The 26,541-nt window shown below is 37.4% G+C and overlaps 1 protein-coding gene and 1 long non-coding RNA gene across 7 annotated transcripts in view; one reads left to right on the forward strand and one right to left on the reverse strand.

Annotated features, from left to right (window-relative positions):
- Rev3l (REV3 like, DNA directed polymerase zeta catalytic subunit) overlaps nt 1–14,946 on the reverse strand; it is a 197,496-nt gene extending 182,550 nt beyond the window's left edge. For 4 of the 6 annotated variants that reach the window (XR_015445360.1, XM_087195955.1, XM_004874620.4 and 1 more), the window contains exon 1: nt 14,242–14,693. Coding sequence is in view for 3 of the 6 variants with exons in the window: in XM_087195955.1 (XP_087052081.1) it covers nt 14,242–14,380 (139 nt within the window). In the remaining 3 variants the exon portion in view is untranslated. Of the gene's footprint in view, nt 1–4,976; nt 5,105–14,241 lie in introns of all 6 variants that reach the window. The other 2 variants (XM_087195956.1, XM_087195957.1) reach the window with 2 other exon arrangements.
- A 26-nt stretch (nt 14,947–14,972) lies between these two features.
- The window catches only part of LOC147822573 (uncharacterized), a 116,944-nt gene continuing 105,375 nt past the window's right edge, over nt 14,973–26,541 (forward strand). The window contains exon 1 of the long non-coding RNA XR_015445361.1: nt 14,973–15,141. This is a non-coding gene — a long non-coding RNA (uncharacterized LOC147822573). The remainder of the gene's footprint in view (nt 15,142–26,541) is intronic.

Genomic DNA, 26,541 nt, shown 5'->3' on the forward strand with positions numbered 1-26,541 from the left:
AATAATGGAAAAATTTGGTATCAAATAATGGAAATGGAAATCAAGTAAGGGAAAAATTTTAATTTTTAGTGAAATATTTATAAAAATATGAGTGACAGACCCTAAAGAACTCCTCCATAACTTTGAAAACTTAAAAACTATGTAAAGCATAGGAAAACTTGGTTTTCAACCATATCAAAAATTTATGTAAAGATTCCTAGTTTTAGGGTCTTTTTGTTGCTGCTGGGTAAAATTACATATGAAAAAATTTGTCAACTTTAAAAATGTTTAAAAGTACATTGAATTACTCAAAACATGCTACTTTATCCAGGCTTGCAGTTTTTAAGCTTTTTTTCAGGGGGATCAAACTCAGGACCTGGTGCTTGCCAGACAGGTGCAGTGCTGCTGAAGTGAAGGGAAAAAGCTAATTATTTCATAATGTCAGATGCTACACAGGAAGTGATACCTCAGCCATCTTCTTCCTAGCTCTCCACAATCTTATAAAAAAATTGGGGACATTATGTAATGGGTAGTATTACCACTTTCTCAAAAAAAGCTACATTTTGCTTCTCTGTCATTCTTATATATAATTCATTAGGTTGAAAATTAACCCAATCTAGTCTCATATATATCCATGTGGTTGACTGGTTAAGCCTTTTTGAACAGATATAAGATAGTTTACACTGCTTGAACCACTATTCCTGTTTCATGCAGTGTTAAACATACCATTCAAATACTCAAACACTGAAATACATTAAGACACAAAGCAACATTATTAATAATTTATTCTAATTGATATAAAGTATTTTCTAGCTGTTATACAAACTAATAATCTAAAATAACCCTCCATCACTTCTCGGCCTTTTGGCTAAGATCAAGTGTAAAATAACCCTCCAAAAGATGATCCTTCTTCTTGGATAGAAACAAACTAGAAGAGGAAAAAATAAAGGTAAGATTCTTCTGAAACTTTTCTTTTTAAGCCATACAGTTTTATAATAAACTCTAAATAAGATAGTATAAATCCAATGTCTTTTCCTTCCATTCTCATGCCTAGTACTTAAATACAACTTCATCTAGATGTAATTCTAGAGCTTTGAGATATAAAAATTTTTATAAAGCAAAAAACTATTTAAATAAAAGTTATCTAGCATAAGAACAAAGTGGATAAGTATTTGTAACTCAACTGATCAAATCCAATTTTCCTAATATATGAAGAGCTCCTCAGGATCAATAAAGAGCAAGACTCTCAACAGAAATATGAGTAAAAGATAAAGAGTATAATAAAAAATATATATATAAATTCCTCTCAAGCATATAGAAAGAAATGCCACTCATAATAAAACAAATTAAAACATTAATATTTATATTTTCATCTGTCAGGTTGATACAAATTTTTAAAAGTTGAGAACATAATCATAAACACATGAAGTCTTACATTTCTGGTGGGAATACAGATTAAAATGACTTCTGTATTACAGTTTTGTTTTTTTCATTTGTTTGTTTGTTTTTTGGTACCGGGGATTGAACTCAGGTCCTTGCACTTGCGCAGCAGGCGGCGAAACCGCTGAACTAAGTTAAGTCCCTGGGCCTGTATTAACAGATTTTATCATAAGAATTCCTTGTAATACTTTTTTTTTTACTTTTCAATTTATGTTATTTTCCTTTTAAAGAAAAACCTGTGAACTAAAAACCCACTGTAGGTCCTTTTTTTATGGCAACGTTTAAGCAATCATGCAGCTGTCATAATGACGTCCTTTCAGGTGAGTGTGTTCTTCCTCCATTCCTGGCAGACCCAGTGCAATTAGCTACAGTTTCTGTATCTCAGGGGAAGGGCACAGCTTTCTTTTTGGGGCCAAATTATCTGGTCTCTGTTAAGGAGGACGCTCATCATAAAAATAAAAAATGTGTCAAAATCTCATTTTTCTGCCACACATGAGTGGAGCAATGGCGCTCAAAGTAAACCAAAAAAATCTGTAAACAGCCTGCACAGTATCTGTGTAGCTCTCCTCACATTCTATTGATAAACTCTGAAAACTGCCAACTGCATTTTGGTCTGGCGATCATTTTCCAAAAAAAAAAAAAAAAGTTGTAATTTATCTGCTTTTACAGAATTGTGTTTACATAATGAAACGGACATTAAATAATTTGGATGATGAACACAAGAGTCTTGTTCCACATGCTGCTTGGCTTACGGTACCTTATTGTGGTGCACAGTACCTGTTGAGTGAATGGGACCAAGAAAAGATGTGAAAGGATGATGAGAATGGAGTAAAAACAAGGAGAGAAATTAACTAAATTCATTTATCTGAATCACTGAGCAAACAATTTACATAAAAACTAGTGGCTGGAGGTATATAGCTCAACGGTGGACAGTTTGCCTAGCACTGGAGAGGTCTGGATTCAATTCCCAGAGTTGCAAGAAGTGGGAGTGGGGAACTATTTAATCAAGAGAGGGGCAATGTCACACTGGCAAATGCTTCCTGAAAAATGAGTCAGCCAGCCACAGTAATATAATAGATTGTTGTAATAATAGCCCCTTAATTAAACACACACTTAAGAAACTTCTCTATACCAACACTGGGTTTGGCCATGTGGTCTGCTCTGGCCCATAGAACAACAGAAATATGGGGCTTACTCTCACTTGCTGTTCCCCTGCAAATCCCAGTACTATCTCCAGGTGAAGGAGCTACCACTAACCTGCTGGAAACAGCCTTCTATCACCCAGTCAATAGCCCACACCAATTTCAAACCTATGAGTAAAACTACCCTAGACCAACTTGTAGTTGACCTATCAGTTGGATGCAGCCATCTAAACAAAATGAGACAAAAGCAGTAGCCCAAATACTTCACACCCCAGCCCAGAATCACAGGTTAACTAACAGCCACTGCTCTACAGCACTAATCTTTGGGGAGGTTTATTATACAATAAGCAAAAGTGGGGAAAGAAATAAAACCAGTGGTCAAACTTTTGCTTTATCTGTTCTGTTTCTTAAATTTCACAATGAGAATGCAGTTGTTCCTTGGTATCTATAGAAGACTGGTTTTCCAGGACACCCCCTCAGATGCTCAAGTCCCTTATAGAAAATGGCATAGCACTTGCATATCACCTATACACAGCCTCCCACAGACTCTAAATCATTTCTGGCTTACTTTCAATACCTAATACAATGTAAATACTATGTAAATAATTGTTATACTCTTGTTTAGGGATTACAAGAAAAAATTTGAGTCTATACATGTTCAGAACAGATGCAGTTTTTTTCCCCAAATACTTTTGTGAGAGTTGGTTGAATTCCTGGATATGCAACCTGCAGATATGAAGAGCCAACTACATATACTCATATATTACTTGTTTACACTAAGCTTAGAAAAATATGAGATTAATATTATTATAAAGTCCTATCTCATAAACACATTTACACAAAATAATTCAGCCCAAATGAGAATATGAATTTGAGACATTGATACTGCTCAGGAAAATGGGTCAGTGTAGGGGGTGCTATCATAAGAAAATATGAGAAGGAATATATTTATGATCACTGTCACAACTCATTAATGGCTCTTAGTGAATTCCAAAGGGTTAGGAGATAGACATCCCAGATTTTGCTTCTCTGCTCCTTCTGTTAGATGGATAATGGCCATGTTCTCGCATTTAATTTTCATAATGATACAGGTAAACATTATGCTACATAACTTAGGCAAAAATCAATTAACTTTTCCATGCCTCATTTTCTCAAGTGTAAAATGGAGATAATAGCACCAATTTTAAAGAGCTGTCAGGAAGATTAAATCACTTGGAATATGACACATAGTAAGGGCTCAATAAATGGTCTACAACCTCTATTACTAAAATGATATAAAATTAAGGTATTTAATACTGTATATGACCTATATTTTAAAAATCCTAAACTTTCTCCACCAAGGTGTGATACATCAAAATTAACTTGAAAATCTTTCTGACTTCTTAAAAAAAGATGTTATTAAAAAGAAAATAATCTGGGAATATATATAGAAAATATATGAAAACATTTGAAGCTCTAAATAATAATGAATCATTTAACCTACACTGTATTCCACAATCCTAAATAGGTTTAAAAACCAAAGGATTCCACTACTGGGTGAGTAATAAACTTACAAAAGGAAAAAGGAGGGGAGCAATAAATCCCTATTGTACCACCTTTACATGCGCAAATGTGCACTTTGGCACACATACTTTCAACATGTTCTACCATCACTTTTTTAAAAAGCACTGATGTCTTTGGAAAATAAGGCTCTTTTCAGGAAAAAATACATTTAACCTAATTTGCAGCACTAGATCAGGCCTAGACACTTCCATGTCTATATACATCAACATTTAAAAAAATTTAGGCCTGGATGGGGATATCCAATTTTTTAAAGTGTTTTAAACAGGCATTCACCTATTAATCACTGACCAACTCTAAAAATTCATTTCAATTCAATTCAAACATTTTAAAAAGCACTTAGTACATATGAGATAAATAAGGCAAATTCTGGAGATAAAAGGGTTAAAAAGTAGCATTTATGTTACTATATATGCCAGACATTTCCTGGTTATCTTAGTCAATCGTAATAATTCTAGAGTAGAAGTCATTAAAACTCATTTTATAGAAGAGGCAATTAAGGCACATAGAAGTAAAATAACTCGCCTAGGGTCTCTCTGCAATATAACGCAATGGGATGGAGAAGCATTACAGGGTGGAGGGTGGGAGATACATGAGGGTAATGTCATGTGACCATTCCTACAGACAAACACAATACTTGATTATTAAGTCCTTTTAATAGCAATGTTGAAAGGGGCTACAGCTTAGAAAACCAAGGGGATAATATTTTGGGAGTGGGCAATGGAGTCACAGAGGCTTTAAAGAGATCAGTATTTGAGTTGTTACTTTATGGATGAATAGGATTCACCAACCTCAATGCCAAGGATCAACCCCCCCTCCTCACCCCCAATATATTAACCAAAATAAATTACTTACTTGAAATTGAGAAAAACAATTTTGAGAGAAATCTTCCTCAGATATATTATTCCATAGTTTTAAAACAAATAATATGATGACAGTTTAATTTTTAGGCTGCTTTTATGTGGCTTGTCTTGGTTTTTATTCTGAAATGAAATTTAGATTAGTCATTTTCTTGCTCTGAGAAACTACCCGTATGCCAACATGTTTTAACTTTACATTCTTTCACATATCACATGTATTCTTACAAAGCTTCACATCTCAAACAAAACCTAATTTTTAATTACTCTGAAGTATAAATATATAAATGCAAAATAAAATTTTTAAAAATTTGTTATAGTTCCTTATAATAAATGGAAGAAAAATAGAAAATTTTCCTATACTGTTATATAGCAGACATGGCATTTTTGAGGTAACACATTTCCTTTTATTTGAACTGTTATATAGTAAATGCTCTCTAAACCCAAAGTAAGCTAACTGCCCCAAGGAAACTGACCTCAGTTCCTTAATATTTCCCCGAAAAGAAATTAGAACGGGCCGCCTCAAAATATATATATATGCATTTTCCGTTGACAATTACTATCCATTTTTCTCAGAATTTACATTGCTAGCAGGTTATTTTCAATTTCTGCTGCAGAAAACAGTCCAGTCTCAACAGTATCTAAGGAACAAAATACTTTTCATTTTAAAAAACAAATGTTCAAAAATCTAGAGAACTAGAACACAAATTATGCAGAAAATTCAAAAGAAATGGAAAAATAATTCCCTAAAAAATTAGAGACTATCGGGCTGGGGATTTAGTTCAGTGGCTAGGCGCCTGCCTTGTAAGTACAAGAGTTTGATCCCTGGTTCCGGGGTGGGGCGGGGGGCGGGGGCAACAACAAAAGTTACAGACTATCATTAAGAGTCTTAGTTTTATTTATAACTTATTTGGTTTTTAAAATTACATCCACATCATGTTTGGACAATGGATGTCTTTCTAACTGCCTAATACACCCACTCCTGTCTTAGCTACATTCACACGGAAATTACAAGTTAAAATAATTTTATGCAAAGTCACCACTACCTTAACTCATTATTTCCTCTTATTGAGTATCACTATGGCACTAAAATGAGTACGTTTTTGGAATTTGTGATTGTTGTTGTTTTAGCTTAGCTGCTAAATTGCCCAAACTGGGCTAGAACTTTCAAACCTACTGCCTTAATTAAGTCTCCCAGAACGCTGGGATTACAGGTGTAAAGGCATAGCTCACTCAATAAATTTTTAAGTATTTTTTTGTAAATATCTAGGGCCAATGGCAACATCCTCTGAAATCTGTGAAGCATTTTTTCACTTAGCTTATTTTTAAGTGAATAAATTCTAATCCAATCAAAAGCAAAACAAGAAAAAACTTAAAGCAAAGACATCTGAAAGGTCTATTTCTTAAAATTGGCATATAGTTTTACTATTAATTTTTGCTTAAATCTGTCTTAAATTCTTACTATATCTAACATTATCTTTTTTAAGAATATAGAGACAACCAGCACAAAATGACTCTTACTATAATCTATTCACAAGATTCTAACCATTATGAGACACAATAGGCCTGAAGATTTCTAAACTATGTATGCGCAGCTCTTTTAATAATCTCTCCAAGGTTCTATTATTTTCCTCTTTCAATTATCAATGTCTTCTTCCAATATTCCCTTAGAAAAAAAGGTTTGGGGTGTTGGTGTGAAGTAGAGAGCAGTGAGAGTCAGGATCCCCAGTTTAACACAACCTCTCACTACTCAGTTACTGGACAGTGGAGAAATTCTTGAGCACACCCATCTAAAATACGGTTTTCTTTAAGATCTTGGCCATTATATAATGCTGAAATTAATAATAATACGAATTTTAAACTAAAACATCTTCATATCAAGAACAATATTTCAAAATAATGATAGTTTGTTTTTGCAGAACATAGGTACACTAATAGGCAAGCCTAACATTCCCAGCAAGCTAATGTGGTACAAGCACACATGATAAGTAGGATCCAAAAGAAGTGAACACAGGGACTCAAGCCTAGATCTGGGCCCTCCCGAGGGCCACCTTCTCTGCTTCTCTGACCTCATCATCAGTGAGAGGGCTGCACCTTGCACTGTGTGGCATGTTCCTCGGGCACCCTGAATACAAACTCCAATAGCTGGTCTACAATCTCTCTTCCATCAGTGGCAGCTATACTCTGTAGTTGTCTGCTAAAGTAGATTCCAATTACTAAAGCACCTCCTCTAATGCACTTAAAATATCAGAAGGTGCAGTAACTACTGGTTGTTACTCATCACTCTGTTTACAGGACTCCAAAGAAGCCTTCTTTTAGCATTCATTCCACAAGGGCTACCTTCCAGTGAGCCATGTAACTAAATAACATCAACTGAAAGCTCTGAATTAGAAGACCTCTAACAAACATAAAATTATATCCAGTAATCACTGAATAACTGTAAACAACAACTATGATAGCCCTTTAATTTTGTTCTTCCTTTCCCATAAGCACAACATAACTCAAAAATACTAAGTCTTACTACTATATACATACAGATATAAATGTATAGACATAGATTACCAAACACTATTTGGCATATAGCACTAAAAAATGTTAGTCCACTTTTCTCATCTAGGTAAACCATTTCTACTCACTGGAGGCAATAACCATCACCAAATGCTCATATATCCTTCCAGAGATAACTATACATATATCACATTCTGCATTATTTATCTAAACCACACAAATGGCAGCATATTAGATGGAGTATAATGGAATCTTTCATCTCATTTTTCTCTTGTATCTTACACATGGAACCACAGCAGTACATATTGTTTCATGCTTAACACATGTAAAATGTTTTACAGGATAAAATCCTAGAATGGGATTTCTAGTATAAAATAAGTGTACATTTAATTTTGAAAACTTCGAAATTTCTTTCTATAGAACATGTATTCCTACTGGCAATATATTAAGATACTCATTCTCCTTCCTCTTACCCTGTGTTTTACTATATAACCTGTTGACAGGTGAGAAGTAGTATGCTGTAGCTTTAATCAACATCTTTATCATTAATAAGATAATATACATCTTTTCATATGAATTCTCTTTGCTCATTTTTCTGTTGGATTATTAACTAGAAGCAGTCTGTGTATTAGGAGGAAATCATTCCTTTGCAGAAAGTTTACAAGTTTTGCTAGTATGTTTATCTTTTTACTTGATTTTTCCTCATATAGAATTTCATTTTTATGTCTTCAAATCTAGCAAGCTACTTTCAATTGTTTTTCATATGCTGAAAAGCTTTCAACATTCCTGGAGCCCTTGAAAAATAATTATTCTATTTTTTTGTTTCACATTTAAATCTTTTACTCCTCTGGAAGCTAACTACTTCATTTTTCCATAATAGTAACTAGCTATCCCAACATTTATTAAATAATTCTTCTTTTCTCTATAGCTAAAAGTGGGATCCACAGTCATATATTAAGTTCTCATATACACTGTACTTGAGTTAATTTCTGGCCCTTACTCTATTTCATTGCTGTCGTGTGTCAGAACTATGCTATTCTAAAAATATTTTTTTGAAATTAAATCACACTACATATAAATGGATACAATAAGGTCAGAAATTACTAGATTGCTTTAATACAACGATCATTTTGCAGTTCTTAAACTGAATTTATATAATCAATATCAATATCATCATCATGCAATCATGAATCTGACTTATTTATTCTGGAGGCCACAATGAACCTCATGTGTTTCCTATATTTCTGAACCATATCTAGAAAATTGGTTTTTCCTTAACTTGTAGTACAGGGAGGGTTTTTTTTTCTTTTTTACAAATTATAAAGTCAATACATGTTCTCTGTAGAAAGTTGAAACATACGAAACACACCCACAGAGAACCAGTCTTTATAGTTTGACGTACTTTTCTGCACTTTTAATAAGTGATTTTGTAAACTGATTTTTTTCCACATAATTCACTGACAGCATTTCCCCATGTTATTATACACTCCTTTTTTTATTTTGTTTTGTTTTTCTGAGACAGGATCTCAGTATGTAGTCCAGGCTGGGCTCACTCTTGATTTTATTGTTTCAGCCTCCCAAGAAATGGGATTGTAGGCATGAGCCACTATGACCAACTGTCCCATGTTATTATATATTCTAAAACACGATTTTAATGATGAATAATACTTTACTACAGGAATATGCCCAATTTTCTGTAACCATTTCTCAACTGTTGAATAGGTTGTTTTCTGTGATGACTATCATCTGTTGATTAATTCTTCCAACTAATGTTTGAGTTCCAAGCCTTGTGGTAAGCATTAACTCCGTAATAGTGAGTAAAACGAACCCGTTAGCAGCATTTCTGGAAGTTACAATCTATTGAGAAAAACCAGACATTAAATCTCCCAACACATATATAAAATTATAACTGTAGCAAATGTTATGGTGGAGTTCGTGGAGCTGTGAGAGTCTATGATAAGGAAGGTTTCCCTGAGGAAAGATAAATTGAAGTTTAGGTAAAGGAAAGGAAAAACATTCTAGGCAGAGGGAACAGCAGGTACAAAGCCCTCACTGTGGGAGGGAGCATGGCAAGAATAAGGGACTGAAATAATGCCAATATGGCTGGAACACAAAGAGCAAAGCCAAGAAGAATATGGCTCAAACCATGACTGGACAGAAAGATAAGGGTCAGACTATACAAGACCTTGAGATAGGGAGATGACCCCACATAAGAAATGGAGTTTTGTCTGTATCCTAAACACAATGGAAAACTAGTGAAGCATATCAAGTAGTACTGTGACTTAATCTGGTTTGCATTTTGAAAAGATCCGATTACAGTGTAGAAGTCAGATTGCAAGGGGACAGAGTAGACTGGGATAAACCAAGATTAGGAGATTATTGTAGTAAACCCTTTCTAACATATTAATAGCTTAGACTAGAGTGGTGATGGATAATGAAAAGTAGATGGATTAAAAAGATAATCACATTTGCCAAAAGATTTAAATTTATAGATTTTAATCCCAAAAACTAGGATTATTGGGCCAAATGGGAGCATTTCAAGGATTTTGATATACATTGCCAAGCTGCACTGTTAGAGAGCAGTTTTCTCCACTTATGAATGGTAATCAATTGTATCTGTTCCTCTATTAGATTTTAAAAATTCCTTAATCCATACTTCCTTCATGAAGCCTTCCCTGACTCCCTTTTTTGCCTAACAGGTCATGGAACATGTTCTCCTTCACGTCCTCACTATATCACAGGCATATTTCTATTGTGGTCCAATTATTTTGTGTTTAATTTATGTTTACAAGTCTCATTTCTACTATATTGTTAAGTTTCTGGAGGGACATATATAGTAGGTTCTCTCTTCTTATGTGTTCACTGTTCACTGAATGAACTAAATCATACCTTACCTGATGCCCACAGATAAGAGGGCTCTGGGGATTTCACTAAATTGTCCAGGGTGGGGTTGAACTTGTGATCTTCTCACCTCAGTCTCTCCAAGTATACAGATTATAATTTTAATCAAACATAATACAAAAGGTTAACGATATTTGCTACTTGGGACTGCAAAACTTACTAAATTAAGTGACCAATTCTGTTTGTGATAGTCATTAAATCTCTGTAGTGCTCCTGAAAACCTTTATTATAATTAAATAGGCATGGTGTGACCTTAAAGTATTTTTAAATGGTTTAGCAAAAACAAAGGCATCAACAAACATGAGTTACATTAGACAAATTTTTGTAATTTAAATTGATAAATGCTAGTTTTCAAAATTGTACTCAAAAATTTATTTAATAATCTACCAATTTACAAAAAAATTGAGGTTATTTTGGTAGATTATGGTTAACTTTATAGAATATAGTATTCAAATACTACACGTGTAATTTGTCAGATTTTCTAAACTCTTATGTTAAACAGCTTGATTTCATATTTAACAGTTAGCATCTAGAACAGTCTACCAAAATACTCACTGAATTGAAAGAAGACTTATGAGGACAGGGTAACAGAATTCTTCAAAATAACTGTAAAGACAAGCAGCTCCCTCTATAGTCTGGCCTACTTTGTTTAATTACTTGCTTTGTGAACATCTCACACTCTTCTATTTACTCCTACTCTGCATCTCAGCAGGAAAGCTCTTTGAAAATTTAATTCTGTTTAACCTAGTGCTAAGAAAACTGAGAGCTGTCTAAACTGGGCATGAAGGGGGTTACACTAAACAACTAAGCAAGAGTTGAGAAGTGGAAACTGGACAATGTACAAATTCCACCTGAGTTCAGATGCCTATGATGAAGACTCAGGTCTTCATGTGAAGTGATTCCCACCCAGAGCAATCACACCCATATTCAAATCTAAATAAAAGAACACTGTCTTATACTTTATTCATAATCTTGCTTCTTTCCACTGAAACGTTACTAAAATGTCATTATAAAAAAGTAACCATTTTTTTCACAAAGATATTGTTCCATACATAGTTAGATCATAATAAAGTTCAAGACATTTTAAAAATGAATTAGAGGTTTTTGTTCTTTGAAAAATAGATTCATTACTCACATACAGAAAATTTCAGTAATTCTCTTAGGAATTCTCTCAGTCAGCAAGGGATTAAATCAGTCAACCAAGACTTACCATTGAAAAAAATTTTAAATCTAAATTTTAAATCTATCTTAGATGACAGCCTAAGGCACTTGATTTATTATTACATGTCCCCAAAACACAGGACAATCAGAAGTCAACTGGACTGTTTCCTAAAGCAGAAAAATATATCTCATCAATACAAAAACTAGTAAAAATGTATTAATCCAATCAGTTCAGAATTTATTATATAGTTCTGAAATAGCCACTTTGAGAGAATTTCTTCTGTTGCCATATTTCAGGACCGTCTTTGTAAAGTAAATTCAACTTAAAAATCTTTTCTTCAAATCAAGGTAAAGAATTAATAAGGACTTCCAAAATTAACTCCTATATATAAAAGACCTGTACTTACGGCATTTTATGTAGCATGGATTTGTCACGTGTGACAAATTTTCAATAACTTAGTTATTAGTAAAGATAGAAACATCATTTGTATTTTCAAATATTACAACTATCTTCATTAAAAATTCTAGCATTCAGACTTTTACCTAACCTAGTTTGGCCTTATTTTATTTGATGGCTTGGACTGGTTTTCTTTGAGGAGAAAATTCAAAAGCAGACCATTCTACAGTTTTTGCTTATTTTTAATTAACACTAATTTCATTAAGAATATCTGACATGCTAAAAATACTGGTCTGATTTATGAAAGCTGTAAATTCTAAATGTTATGTCATGAACTTCAATTTTTTTTTCTTGTTGAGGAAACAAAAAATTCGTTGTGAAGCTGTGACCTATCTAGAAAATTCAATTTAACAATCTTAACAAATTGAAGTTTGGTATTCTCTGTACAAAGATTTATATCTTTCAATGTATGCACAAAAGCCTTGCATTTTTATTCATTTACACTACACATTTCAAGGTTCATTTAAAAAAAAATTGTTTGGGCTTTTTTTTTTTTCCAAGGAGAGACTAACTAGTAAGATGTCCAGGAAGAAGAAATACTTCTCACAGCACAGTTCATGTGTCTTTACTTTACTACTCAAGAAACACCAAAGTATATCAGACTCTTTACTTTTAAGGAATATTTTGTTGCATAACAATTACTGCTGAAAATAGAATTGAGAATCACTCAGGAGTACTTAATTAATAACTTGTGTGAAGGAGAAAAAAAACCTGAAAAGTAACCCAAAGCATATGCACTTTAATACACAGAAATGACAATATAGCCTGTAAGTATATTTGAAATTCAGAAATCTAGCTAGAGGACTATATCAACTTCACCAATTTATCCTACCTCTGCATCTGAAGTGAGAACAATACATAACACTGAAATTCCAATTAGAAACAAAGACAGCCACGCTCTATAGAAAATCTATCTTTAAAACACTTTAATGCATCTATTTTCCATCCAAATTTCAAGTGTTACACTTTCTACAAATTGTTAATAGCACTCAACCCTCCATCTTTTAAGGATAACAGCATCACAATCTCTTTCACAATTTTAAAAAGGAAAACTTACCAAATTTCACATTGACATTTCTAACAAAGAGAATTTACATTAAAAGACAACTGCTTGGAATGAGTGCTTGTGTCTGGGGAAGTGCTGCTATCTTCTTGGTAGTCCACAGAGACTGACTACTGTAGTAACAAAATGAATGGTGATGAGACCAAGGAGCATCATGTGGGAAATGCTATCTAAAATCCCATAGGGCAATACATAACTAAAGTACGAGCATTCTTTCCCAGAAGGCAGCTTCAATATTCTATATAAGCAATTCAAATCATGAAAAAACCAAAACAATTTTTAAAATACTTTGCAAATCTGGTCACTGTCCTAGTGACACTGTCATAAACCCCCAAGTGCTTTTGAGAACGTAGTTTCTGCCATTGCTGTCTCCCCCCACCCCGTTCGTTCTTAAAAACAAACCGACAAGTATTCTAAATGCAATCCTACAACTCAGCCTAGGGACATTTTAAAAGGTCTAAGCTGCTGAGTTGGGCTGTGGTCCCTAATAAATTCATCATTAGGCATGATGTCTCACATTGGGCAGCATAAACACGCATTTCCCACCTCCAAGGCTACACATTTCCGCAAAGCATTTGCCCCTGAGTATGCCGACTTGTCCCCAGAGGCATTAAACTAAGCAGTCAAGACCTGCACTCACAGCAAAGCCACATGGTCACTTCAACTAGAAAGATTATCTGGCCCGCGGCATCACTCTCTCCAGCCCATTGAATCTCCGGAAGGGGCAAAGGAGAGCGAGGGTATGAAAAGGCGACAGGGAACGACTGAACCACAGAGCTGACACTTTCCCTTTGCTCTTCAGGCCACCCCTACAAAGGGGCTCTTTGGCAGGGGGTGTCCAGGGTCCCACCGGCCACCCGTCCGCGGGGACACAGCGCGTCCACCCGGCCCGCCATCCGGGACGATCTCGGTGTCCGCACCCCGACTGCGGCTCCAGCCCCCGACCGCCGCCGCACGTACAGTAAACACGGCGCTCCCCGCCTCCCCGCCCGGGGAGAACGGCTGGCAAGGACCCACATTTCTGCGCCTGTTGTCACGCACGAGAGAAAGGCAAGGAAACCGCAGGGAAGGCGCAGCGGCGACCCACCGCGAGGGCCGGCGGCGTGCGCGCGTGTGCGCGGCGGGGAGGGCGCCCGCCGGCTCCCGCTCCGCCCGCGCCCCGCGCCTGCTCACCTGCCGGGGTCGCTCCGAAGACTCGCACCACCGGCACCTTCTTGACAGGGACCTGCGTGAGCGGGGATTGGCAGATATCCAGCCCCTGCAGCGGGCTGGCCATGTAGTAATCAACGGTCACTATCCTCACTGAAAACATGTTCGCCGCCGCCGCCACCTTCCCCTCACAGGCGACCCGGCGGCGGCAGCAGCGGCGGCGGCGCCCCCTCCTCACACACACACACACACACAGGCGCCGAGAGGAACGGCGGCGCGCGCGGCGAGGTTGGCGCCTGGGCGGCCGGCTCTTCAGGAGCGCCGGGCGACAGGCAGCCAGAGAGAAGCTCTCGCGCGTTCGTCAGTGCCGGTGGTGCCTCTCGAACTGCCGCCACTGCCGCCGCCGCCAGAAATCACACGGGCTCCTCGGTCCCAGGCTGCAGCTCTTGTTGCCATGATGATGATGTCACGGACGCAACCACTGGGGGAGGGGAGAAGGGGTGTGCGCGCGTGTGTGACCGAGGGAGGTAGTGAGTAGTTGGGGGAGGGGCGCGGCGGGAAAAAAAGGGAGCAGGATGGGAACCCAGGGGGAACACCGAAACGGAGTGGAGGCGAGGTGTTTTTTACCCCGCCCCGGGCAAGTAGCAAGGGAGGAGGCTAGCGGAAAGCCGGGCCCACGGCGGGCGCGGGGAAATCGATGACTCGGCCGGTGAGCACGGCCACCTGGGTGAGGGGCCGCGGAGCACCGATCTCATAGATGGGCTGGGAGGGGTCCACGAGTGTTCAGAGCTGTAAGGGCGGCTACGCCGAATTGGCCGAAGGTGCGGTCCTCGCCTCGCCTTCGCCTGGTCGACCGCCATTTCACATTTTGCAGAGGAGGCGCGGGGGGGGGGGGGGCGCGGAAAGGATTTTTTTTTTCACAAGGTAAGAGAGCCCGCCGGCGGGAGGTGGGAGGCTCCGCGCAGATCTCGTGCCGCAGCGGCCTCGCGGGAGAGCAGGGGGCGGAACGGGCGGGGCCGGGAACGCGCCGGCCCTTCTCAGGTAGCGTGGGGGTTCGGCGAGGCCGTGGGAGGCGCGCGGACTTCCGCCTAGCAAAGGTCCGCCCTGGCGCTCCCCTTCCCCAGCGTGCCTCGCGGCCCGCCGCGCCCCCTCCTTCTCCATGCTGCGGCAGCTTCTGCGCCTGGCCACTTAATGAGATTTATTCACGCTCAGCTCTGCCTAGCTTGGCCAGGGGCTGGCAGATTCAGTGCACAGGGATTTCCCACCACCGTGTTTTTCTCCCGCCCCCTGTCTTCCTTCTAGCCTTCGTTATTTCCTTCCTTGGATCCCCAGTCGGTCCTGCAGGCTGCGCCCAGGCACGCGCAAGTACATGTAAGGACTTGTCTGCTCTCTATGACCTCCCTCCACAGCTCCTCCCCCAGCGGGATGAAGACAGAGAGCCTTTCAGAGAAAATTTTGGCCGGAGAAAAAGGTCCATGAAAGTCAATGAGTTAGACGTGGACTCCACTGTTATTCATTGACACGTTGTGCAAGGTTTTAATCCCTGATGGCGTAAAAGCAAAAAGGGATGGGGAAGGACCCTTAGACAAAACAACTTTATTCGAAAGTCGAGAAGGGATGAAAAGGTGCAGTTAGGAAATTTAAAAAGTGGAGGGCGTAACAGATGCCGCTGGGTTGGCTGTTCAATTGGAACTGATGGATTTTTGTCTTGGTCTCTAACACTGGGCGTGACCTTGGACAAATAATTTTATTTCTTTGGTCCCTCAGTTTTCTCTGTAAATCGAGAGCGTTTGCTCTTGAAAACTAATCCTTAAGAATTTCTTCCAACAAAAAAATTTAAGCAGTAGGAGGCAGAAACCGTCGTTTCAAGTTCAAAATTTGCCACTGAATTAGGACTCTTGATAGTCATTTTTAATCTATCCAAAATAGAAATCATACTTTCATGCTTATTGTACAGGTACATTTTATTGGTTTCTAGGTTGCCAGGTATTTGAGGTGGTAAGAGGTCATGTGGAACCATTATGGATCTTCAAATAGGAAAATCAAAGGACTCAAAAGGGACAGGTCACAGAAAAGCTGCCTTGAAATTCCGTAACATATAGATGCTAATAAGAATTTAAGCTCATAGGAATTTGAGACTGATTACCGCAGTAAATTAGCCTGCAGTTCTTAACCGCAAAGCATCATTATATACACAGGTGACCAGATTTCTACTAATGTACAAGAAATAGCCTAATAGTTTTAAAAGGCAAAATCTCTTCAGTTCCAGTTTGAGGAAGCTATAGAAGTGATTTAAAAATAAGACGACCATTTTCTAGGCCCTGTGTGTAAGCCCCAGCATCAAAAATAGGAGATAATCTCCCATCCATTTTCTGGTAAAATAAATGTTTTCTACAGTCAGAACGCCAATTTCAGTGAGTCTTATGTTCTCTGGTACCTAGACTGTTTAAAGTTTAGTATTTTGGCCCTTGCAGAATTATATTTCAGGGAGTAGGACCTAGAGAAATCTAGTGTTAGCAACTACTGCCAACCACCCCCATGTTTTTTAAGCAATATAAAATTGAGAATTCCTGTACTATATTCTAGTTAAGTGTGCCTCTAATGTTTAAATTACACTATTCCTAACTGAATAAAGGTAAGAGTATCACATTAACAGATTAGCTGTTTCTAGAGAGTTTCATCTCCCCTGCACCTCCCTCACCCTTTAATCTTCTATCAGTACTGTGGATTGAACCCAGGGAACCCTAAAATACCTTCCGTGTCCCTACATGGAAGGTATTTTTTTGGTTTTTGGTGTTTTTTTTTTCTTGCTTTCTCTTTTTTTTTTTTTTTTGAAGCAAGCAAGGTCTTGCGAAATTGTTCAGCTGGCCTCAAACTTGGCAATCCTCCTTCCTCAGCCTCCCAGGAACCTGAGTCCTCTTACCTCTTGGATCAACATTATTTACTTTAAGAAAAAGCAGTTGCAACCACGATTCAAATCAGTCTAGAACTCCAAGGAAAAAATGTTCACTCTTGAAGAAAAACATTTGCATCATGAAATTAGGAATGTTGTAATTGCATGTAATTTAGTTTAAGTCAATGCTCAAATTGAAAATCTGACAACACTTCCCTAATTAACCACTGTCAGATGTGTTTTATAAATATACTCTTTGTGAAGAAGTCCTAAAATTTTGAGTCAGAGAATGGGAATTTTAAACCTTCATTTACTAGCTGAATTAGTTTATCAGATCACTTTATTTTTCAGAGTTTATTTCCTTGTGTATGAAGTGGATAGTAATTCCTGTTTTAATTTCCCAGGGATGTAACAAGGCTGAAAATGATGTAATTAGACCATAATATGGGTGGAAGTTCACATCTAGAAGTCTAACTTAATATTAAAACAGTAAAAAACACCTGGAATTGCCTTTTCTATGCACAATATGAGATATGCCAAAATTGGACTTTATATTTTTAAAGCAACTTTTTTGTTGTTTGGAGTGGCTATTTGTCAGGTGATTTAAAGTGAGAAACTAAAACAGGCATGGTCTCTATCCTCACTGTTTACAGTTTAGCATCATAAAATATATTTTAATTGTATCAATTGACATTTTGTCATCTTTTAGTTCATAACCAATATCCATCATCTCATGCCTGTATTAAAAGGCTGCTTGGCCTTCTGTACTAATACTGTGCAACATCAACTAACATTCACCCATTAGCAATTTATAATCTAGAATATAAAGCAAAGGCTACCACAGTTTTGAGGCAGATACTATAAGATGGCTTATTCAACACACATCCAACACCCCTTTAGCTTGCTTTTCTGTGCTTTAGAAGCTTAGTGGGCCAGGGGATCCAGACTTCCTTGCAGGTGGAGTACTGACGAGATTAATAGTGTACTAGTAAAGTGTTTATAGCTGAGGTAGGGAGGACCCCATTTTGTAGCATTAGCTGCTATTCATGGTACTCCCAAGCTATCAAAGCGACTTCACTGCAAGTTAGTTGGAAAGGATGCTAATAATCAGTAGCTGGCTTAGCATATAGCCTAGTTTCCAGCAATCAGATGTGCCCATTTAAGATGTGTTTGTGCAAACATTTGCAACATGATGCTTTTGCTGCACTCAGGAAGATGGAACATTCTGTCAGCATGGTGGAGGTATCCGGTTCTAGGTAGCTAGGCAGGAATTCTGGCACCTTTTTCTGGAGTCATAGATGCTGACTGGGCGATGGTGTTGAATAGCCCTGATGTAGAATGAGTGTTCTTCCCAGTTCAGTTTTTATGGATGTTGTTTCTAGCTATGTGTTGTCCAAACCTGGTTTTCTGGCTCTCTTGAGAGATCAGTGAACTAATAGCCATTAATCCCTTCTACTTAACCTAGCACAGTAATGGCCAGCTACATAACTTATGGGCCTCTGAGCAAAATGACAATGTTGGGCCCCTTATTAAAAAGAAGGGAAAAAGTATCATCTGTACTAAAATAAAATGGGGTTTTTTTCCTTTTCTATCTTTCCTCTTGTGTTTTTTAATTTCCCTTTCAATGTCCTAAGTTTTAAAAACTTAAATTTTTAAATTATTTGGAGGAATTTTACTCTTCATCTTTATATTCATGCCATTTTAAAATTCAAATATGAGAATGTTTCACTCTAATGTGGAATCACCAAAATTACACAATTGGCATTACATAGTTGATACATGTATATTTATCTTGTGCTATCAGAACACTGTAACCTGTGCACAAAGCTAACTCAGTTTTCTTTTCATTCTTGAGAAGCACACATTCTTTACCTTCTGTTTACTGATGAGTAGGGAAGGACTGAAAGGAAAGAACTCTGGGTCGCTCTCCCCTTCCCTTTCTGTGTTATCATCTTCAGTGTAAATAAAAGGCAGATACCACATGAGTATTGTAACACACGAGTAAGAAAGGATATGATAGAATTCTTTGGTCCTCTGTGTTTTGTAGGATGCTGTTCCCTTCTTTCAGCACTGGAAGCAAGTTCTGGTTCGAATGGCAAACAGACTCTTGGAACTATCAGCAGTTCCAGTGACTCAGGCATAAATATAATATGCTTGTCTTGTACTTTCTTTGTGACTTTCTGAGTTCCTACACTTCATAGATCTACCAGAATCCTGTCTTCCCTGAGGTATCAGGAAGACTGTATGCAAATGGAGTGCCAAAAACAAAAGGACACATAATCTCAGTTTGCTTGTGTATTCTTTTGTACCATTGGAGTTCACTTACAAAACATACATTCAAACAAAAGAGTTTTGAGATAGTGACTGCTGACCATTAAACGAAGCCTTGGATTGTGTATGACTGTATGTGTCTCATGCCCACGAAGTTAATCCTAAACTCTACATTTCTCAAAGAGGCCATCTGGCATTTTGGGTGAAATAGTTCTTCATTGTGCAGGACATATAATATCCCTTAACCTGGGTTCTATATCTGCAGCTATGAACCATAACCACTATGACCCAAGAAAGGTAATCTATAGTTTTTGTAAGAGATTCTCAAGCAGAAAAAAATACAACAATTGGCTATAAAGTCTTTCAAATTCTCATACCAACAAGAGCAGAATTATGGTGACTTTTTTCCCTATTGTCAGAAAAATAATGCCATCTATATTGATTGAAACATGCTATTGTTTTAAAGTACTGCTTCAGCCTTGCTTAATAAATGGGTAGAGAAAAAAGCAAGGGGAAAAATGCAACAGAGTTAATTTTTTTTTTTTTTTTTGGTACCGGGGATCTAACTAGGACCTTGCTCTTGTGAGCCAGGCGCTGGAGGCACTGAGCTAAATCCCCGGCCCAACAGAGTTTATTTTAAAATACATCTGGTATCAGGTGTGTGTGAGAGTATAGGAGAAGTAGAAGTTGAGGGGTTTTTTCTACACAGTGTCACATATAAATGATAGTTGACTCCAGATGGCAAGTTCTGATAGTTTAAAAAAAAAAAGTAGATAACTACTATACAGAAGAACAGAAAACCATGTTATTTTTATCAACTGGCAGAAAAGGAAAAGTCCTTAGGCCATTATGAAAAAGTTGGCATTATGAACTCTGATAGTCTTATATTAGCTTTTGAATTTAGTTTCATTATATCTCTGTTTGTAAAAATGTAGTTTTTGACTTAAGGACTTTAACATTGCCAGGCATAGTGGTACAAACCTGTGATCCCTGCACTCTGGGAAACTGAGGCAGGAAGATTGCAAGTTTGGGCCCACCCAGGGCAATTTAGTGACTTAGCAAGACCCTGTCTCAAATAAAAAGGGCTGGAGATATAGCTCAGTGGGAAGGCCCTGGGTTTAATCCCCAGTACTTAAAAAAAAAAAATAGCATATTTCAAGTAAAATCTGAATCGGAAGTCATTCTGTTTCCTTTAAACTATAAAGCCATGTAGGGATTTAAAGCTCTAGTTCTGTAATTCTTCACCGTTCCTTTGCTAACTGAACCTTAATTTCTATGAAACTCAGTTTTTTTCTTCAATAAAACAAGGACTTACCTTAGATTCTAAGTTATTTCACCAAAAGCCAATTCATTAAAAAGTAAGTTTACAAGTATACATTTATTAAGTATATTCAATATGAATAGTCCCTAAAACAAGTATTTGGTAAATAGACACTAAGTCTTTGGGAAATTAACTTTTAGCACATTGGGCTGCTCTTCATCCCTATTATGGATGATAAAGATTAAATTCAATACAGTAGTGCCCAAAAAAGTATTTAGCAAAATTCTTCAGTAAGCCTTAGCTAGAATACCCCTAGCATTCATCCTTCAGGTCTCACTTACTCTCTCTCAAGAGTATTCCCCGTTTTTATCCACAGCATTGCCCTTTTGAAGGTTGTCACTACCTTTAAGTGTATCACCTTGCTTATTCCCCTCCAGTCTTATTTTCCACATTACTATAAGCGTGACCTGCCTACCACTTGTCATCTACAGTAGAAAAACAATTTTCATGGAATACAGGCCTCATGATTTGGCCTAGATATTCAACAATGCCTCATTCTCCCTTTTCCATTCACCTGCTAACACCACTAGACTTCCACTAGAACTCTAGCACTAGACTCGTTCCTTTAGTTATACCAGGAGTTCCCTAAACATGCTATTCTTTGCCTTCCTCACTGGAATATCTTCCCCTTGTGTCCTAGCAATGTTTTTTTGTTTTGGTTTTGGTTCTTTGGGAGATTTTGGTACTGGAGATTGAATCCAGGGTCTCGCACACGCTGGGCTTGTACATCCCTGACTTTTTTTTTTTTTTTTTCCGTACCAGGGATTGAACTTGGGACCTTGCGCTTGCGAGGCAGGTGCTGGAACCACTGAGCTAAATCCCTGGCCCTCACTTTAATTTTTTAAGACAGCCTTGCTAAGTTGCCCAGACTGACCTTGAACTTGTGATCCTCATGCTTCAGCCTCCTAAGTAGCTGGAATTACAAGCATGGGCTATTATGCCAGAGCTTTTGACACAATTCATGTTTACCTTTCAAGTGTTAGCTAAAATGCCACTCACAATTCTTTCCTTGATTTCACTAAGCAGATGTAGGTCTTACATCTAAGCTTCTACTGCTCTTCTTGTACATACTTCCATTCTAGTGGTTACACTACTGTAATTGTTTATTAGTTTATAATTCGAATAGAATGTTAGCTCCTTGAAGGAGAGGCTCATCTCTCTTCATCTTTGATATACTAGCTCCACCTGTAATGCCGACAGTAAAAGTCCTTGACATTTGCTAAGTTTAAAAATCTGTTTTCCACCTTTTCTATTGCCTTTATAGATCAGTAAGGGAAGGCCAAAGAAATAACACTAGGCTCAAATCTATTGCTTTTAATTTATGCTGTAGAAAATCTTATAACATATATAGTAGAACTTTCTATTATAGGAAACAGCCTGTCTTGACAATGTTTTTCATTCATCTCTAATCTAGGGAATAGGTGGTAGGACATTGTAATTTAACGAGGTGTGTATTTTTCTTATTCAATCAATTGGCTTCTTCTACTTATTTTCTACTCTTTGTATCAGACCTTTTAACCTCACAGAACTCAGTTTTATTAACTATTGCTGTAGGAGTGAGTACCTGATCCATTTAGTCCAGTGGTTCTCAACCAAGAGTGATTTTGCCCCCTCCGTGGACATCTGGTAAAATGCTTGCTGACATTTTTGATTGTCACATACTAGGTAGTGGCCACTGGCATCTACTAGGTGAGCAGTCAGAGATATAGCTAAGTATTTGACAAGGCCTACAACAGCTCCTGTAATACAAAGAATTATCTAGTCCAAAATGTCAATTGTACAGAAGTTGATATAGTCTAAAGGAAGTTTTTACTCAGGCCTTCATCCAGTCTCTTGCCTTTATGAAACAATAATGGAAAAAAACTTTTTCCCAAAGGGATTTGGAAGCCCTAAGTAAGTACAGCAAACATTGCAGGCAATTGCTGTCAACTTTTCTCCATCCCAAAAGGCTTTATGTGGGTTTTCCCAATTTATCCATAGCACCTGCTTGGGTACAAGATGGGCAGGTAAATCACTGCTTAATTAATAAAATATTTGTTGGCCAAAGACTGGGGTTTCATTTTTCTCTTTTTAAAACCAAAGAGGTCAAAGTAATCATTTAAGATGAATTTCCTGAACAAAGATCTATTCTCTGTTAGCTTTTTAACCAGTTGATCTACTCAGTTACTAGGAGAAGCAAAGCTTTTCCAAAACAACTGTCCCACTTCTGTAAATTAGAAGATAATCTAAAGAGGTGGCCACTGAGCCTATAAAAGGTGATGTTCTAGGATTAAAACATTAAGCTTTCAGAACACAGTAATATTAGAACTGATGCCCAAGCTCTCTAGATCTTCATTTAAATTACATAACCATAATTGATACTGGAGCATTTCCAATGAATTTTAGGTAGGAAGAGACCAAACACACCAAAAGTAATAATAGCTCCTGTTCCCAATTTAAATAATTAAGATTCAAAAATCTCCAAAGCAATGTCTATTTGGAGCAGAATTATCTCAGGGTGGTTTCCCCTGGCCTCAAAGTCCCCACTGCACTTTCATATTCACAGCTTAAATCAGAATCTAGGAAAACTTCCAGTAATAGTCTTTGTTATTGACATGGAGCTCTCCTGGGTTTTGATCATCATGCTACATCCTTATTCCAGAGACCAGGAAGGACTATTCCCAGCTGTGTAACTGTAGATCAACCCTTATTTCCTCAATAAAATGTATTTTTCCAACTTTAAAATTTTAAATGTATAGCACAGAAAACCACAAAGTTTGGAATACTCATTCCTACTCAGCAGCAGTCAGATTAGCATTTAGTCCAATTTTTTCTGTATATATATATATATTACATAGCAGATATAATGTCCTGGTTTTTTCACTTTGCATTGTATCGGAGGCTTCTCATGCAAATTAAAACTTCATATATATTAATGACTGCAGGATACATTGTACTGTGGATATAAGCTATTAACCATTTCCCACTGTTGAGTAACAACAGAATGGTTCAGATTTTACATTATAAATATTACATTGAGAATTTTCGCATTGAAAACTTTCCATCTAGATGCTATCCTTAACGTTTTGAGGATCTTACTTTATAGTTCATTATTTAACAAGACCACCAGTTACTGGTACATGCCATTTTTCTTCTCATCTCTTTTTGTCCAGTTAACTCACTTTTAAAATTTTAACTCAAAGGTCACTTCCTCACAGGATCCTTCTCAAACTCCCTATATTTGATTTTGGTTCTTAAAATCTCTATTTGTACTGTTTCCTTTCTCCATATCAAATAGCTTTGGTTGTCATAATCTTTATTTGTGTATTATTTGATTCATTTCTGCTTCAGGCTGGAATACTACAATCATTAGCTGGATATGAAGTGATAATATGTTGTAATTTAGAGACTGAGTCATATGAATATATATATGAATATATATATGAATATATATATATCACTGAAATAGGATAGATTAAAGCTTGAGATTGAAATACAGTTAGTCAAAAAATTTGCCAGGCATTATACTAAATGCTAGGAATATAGACGTGAAATTCAGCCTTTATAAGGATGACAGCCTACTGCAGAGGTCTACAAACTTCCTATTAAGGAACAGATAGTGGATATTTAGGCCTCTCAAGTTGCTCTCTTTTACAGCTGCTCAACTTCCCCTTGTAATGCAAAAGAATTCATAGACAGTACATAAACGAGAGTGTGACTATGTTTGAGTAAAACTTTATTTAAAATCAGGCTGCAGGCCAGCTAGACTCATGGCATCATTGACTGACCCCATTCTAATGAACAAGACAGCCATTAAACAGATTATTTAAAACAATGATTAATTCAAAGTAAAAGGTCAAGATGCATGCAGTTACATTTCAGAATCACCTAATCTAGTCTAGGGAAAGGAATAAACCTCTTTTCAGAGGTTTCTTGAGGGAAAATGACTTGTGGAAGAAGATGAATTACCTGGATAAAAGTAGAGGCAAGCTGGGCTCGGTCCCTACACATGTACTCTCAGCATGCTTCCAGGCTGAGGCAGAAAGATTCAAAGTTCAGGCCCAGCTTGGAGAATTTAGTGACTTAGTGGGACCCTGTTTCATAAATAAATAAATAAATAAATAAGGATGTAACTCAGTGCAAAGACTGTGTTCAACCTCCAGGGTCTCTGCCTCTCTCACACAAACACACACCTGCGTGTGCACTCAAAGGGGGCAGCAGGCTAAGTGAGGACCGAAAGCATGAAAAAACATGAAAGAAATTCATTCTTAAGCTTGATGACTGATGGGAAACAAAAGATGAACTTGTGTAGACATATCATACAGAGTGAAAATACAGCCTCAGAGCATTGAGGATTTTTCGGAACCTACTATTTCCTTAAGGAAGAGATAACAGCAAAAGAGCCTGAGACAGCTGTCAGTGAGATATAGCAGTAGCAGGAAGTTTAAGATCTTGCAGATATTCTAGCCTCCTCTTCCATTTGACCCAGAAATTTATGGATGTGTAAAATATGTAAATTGAAAAAGACTAGCCTAAAAGTTATGAGTTCCTCAGACAACAATACAGTTTCTGAAGGATAAGGTATATATGAAAAAAAAAATAGAGCTGAGGGATGAGTGGGAGTGGTGTTGTAGAGAAAGAAAAGCTAATAAAGAAGTCATAAGTAATAGGTAGGCACACATCGCTGGTACCTAATAGTCAAATAATCTGGCCAGGTGTGGTGCGTGCCTATAACCCCAGTACTCTGGAGGCTGAGGCAGGAGAATCTCAGGTGGAAGCCAAGCCTGGTCAGTTTAGTGAGATCCTAGGCATTTGGGTTGTTGCCAGTTTTTGAAAATTATGAATAAAGTTGCTATAATGGTTAGTGTACAAATTATTGTGTGAACGTGTTTTCCTTGTTCTTGGATAAATACCAAGGACTAGAATTACTAGGTTTTATGAAAAATACAACTTTAACTTTATTTTTTTATTAGTACATGTTTGCATACCATAACAGATACATTCATCATGGCAAGTTGGTACATATACATATCTTTGTCCTTTTTAGTTACCTTCCTTATCCCTTCCCCCCTTTATCCCCATCCCATCAGTGAAAAGTCTACCTCCCTTTTTCCTATATTTAGCTTTTATTTTGCTCTTTAAATTTATACTTTGGGTTTCTCATATAAGAGAAACCATGTTAACCTGTGTCTTACTTTGTTTAGCGTTATGGTCTCAGGGTAAATTTTTATAAACTCAGTATTTGTGTGTGATTTTTTTTTTTATAAAAAGGGACATTTACCAAATAGTTTCTCTAGTGTGAGACACTGAAAGTGTAAATAAGGGTTAAAATGATTAAAATGAATAATTGATAATTTGAAATAGGAAGAAAAGGTCCAAAGGGGTAGGGGTGGTGGGAGGGGCAGGGGAAAGGGAAGAAGGGAAAGGAAAAATTATGAGAAAAGAAAAAAATGGAAATGAAATCTAGGTAAATAGGGAAGGGTGGAGGGGGTGGAGGAGGTGAAGGGTGCACAGGTAATGGGGAAAAAATAAGAACCAAGATTTATCATGTACAGGTACAAGCACCCAATGATAAATGTAAATGTATTGTATACCTAAAATGTACCAATAAAAGAATAAAAAAAAAGGACATAACTGTGCATTCAAGCATCATGTAATTGACCAATAAGTGAGATATTTCTTGACATTAGGAGTTATATTTGACCTTTTTTTTCTTTCCTTGCACAGTACCAAACACATAGTTGGTATTGCAGAAATTTCTCCCTGTCCTCTGCATTGCACCGTTTGGTGAACAACCAGGTCTATCTAGCCACTTCTATATGACTTGAACAAAACTTACAACTGTCTGAGCAGACACTGG

Source organism: Heterocephalus glaber, unplaced genomic scaffold, assembly GCF_053883595.1.
Source record: "Heterocephalus glaber isolate CG9 unplaced genomic scaffold, H.glaber_assembly_v1.0 deba00001610, whole genome shotgun sequence".
In the NCBI taxonomy this organism is placed as follows: Eukaryota; Metazoa; Chordata; class Mammalia; order Rodentia; family Bathyergidae; genus Heterocephalus; species Heterocephalus glaber.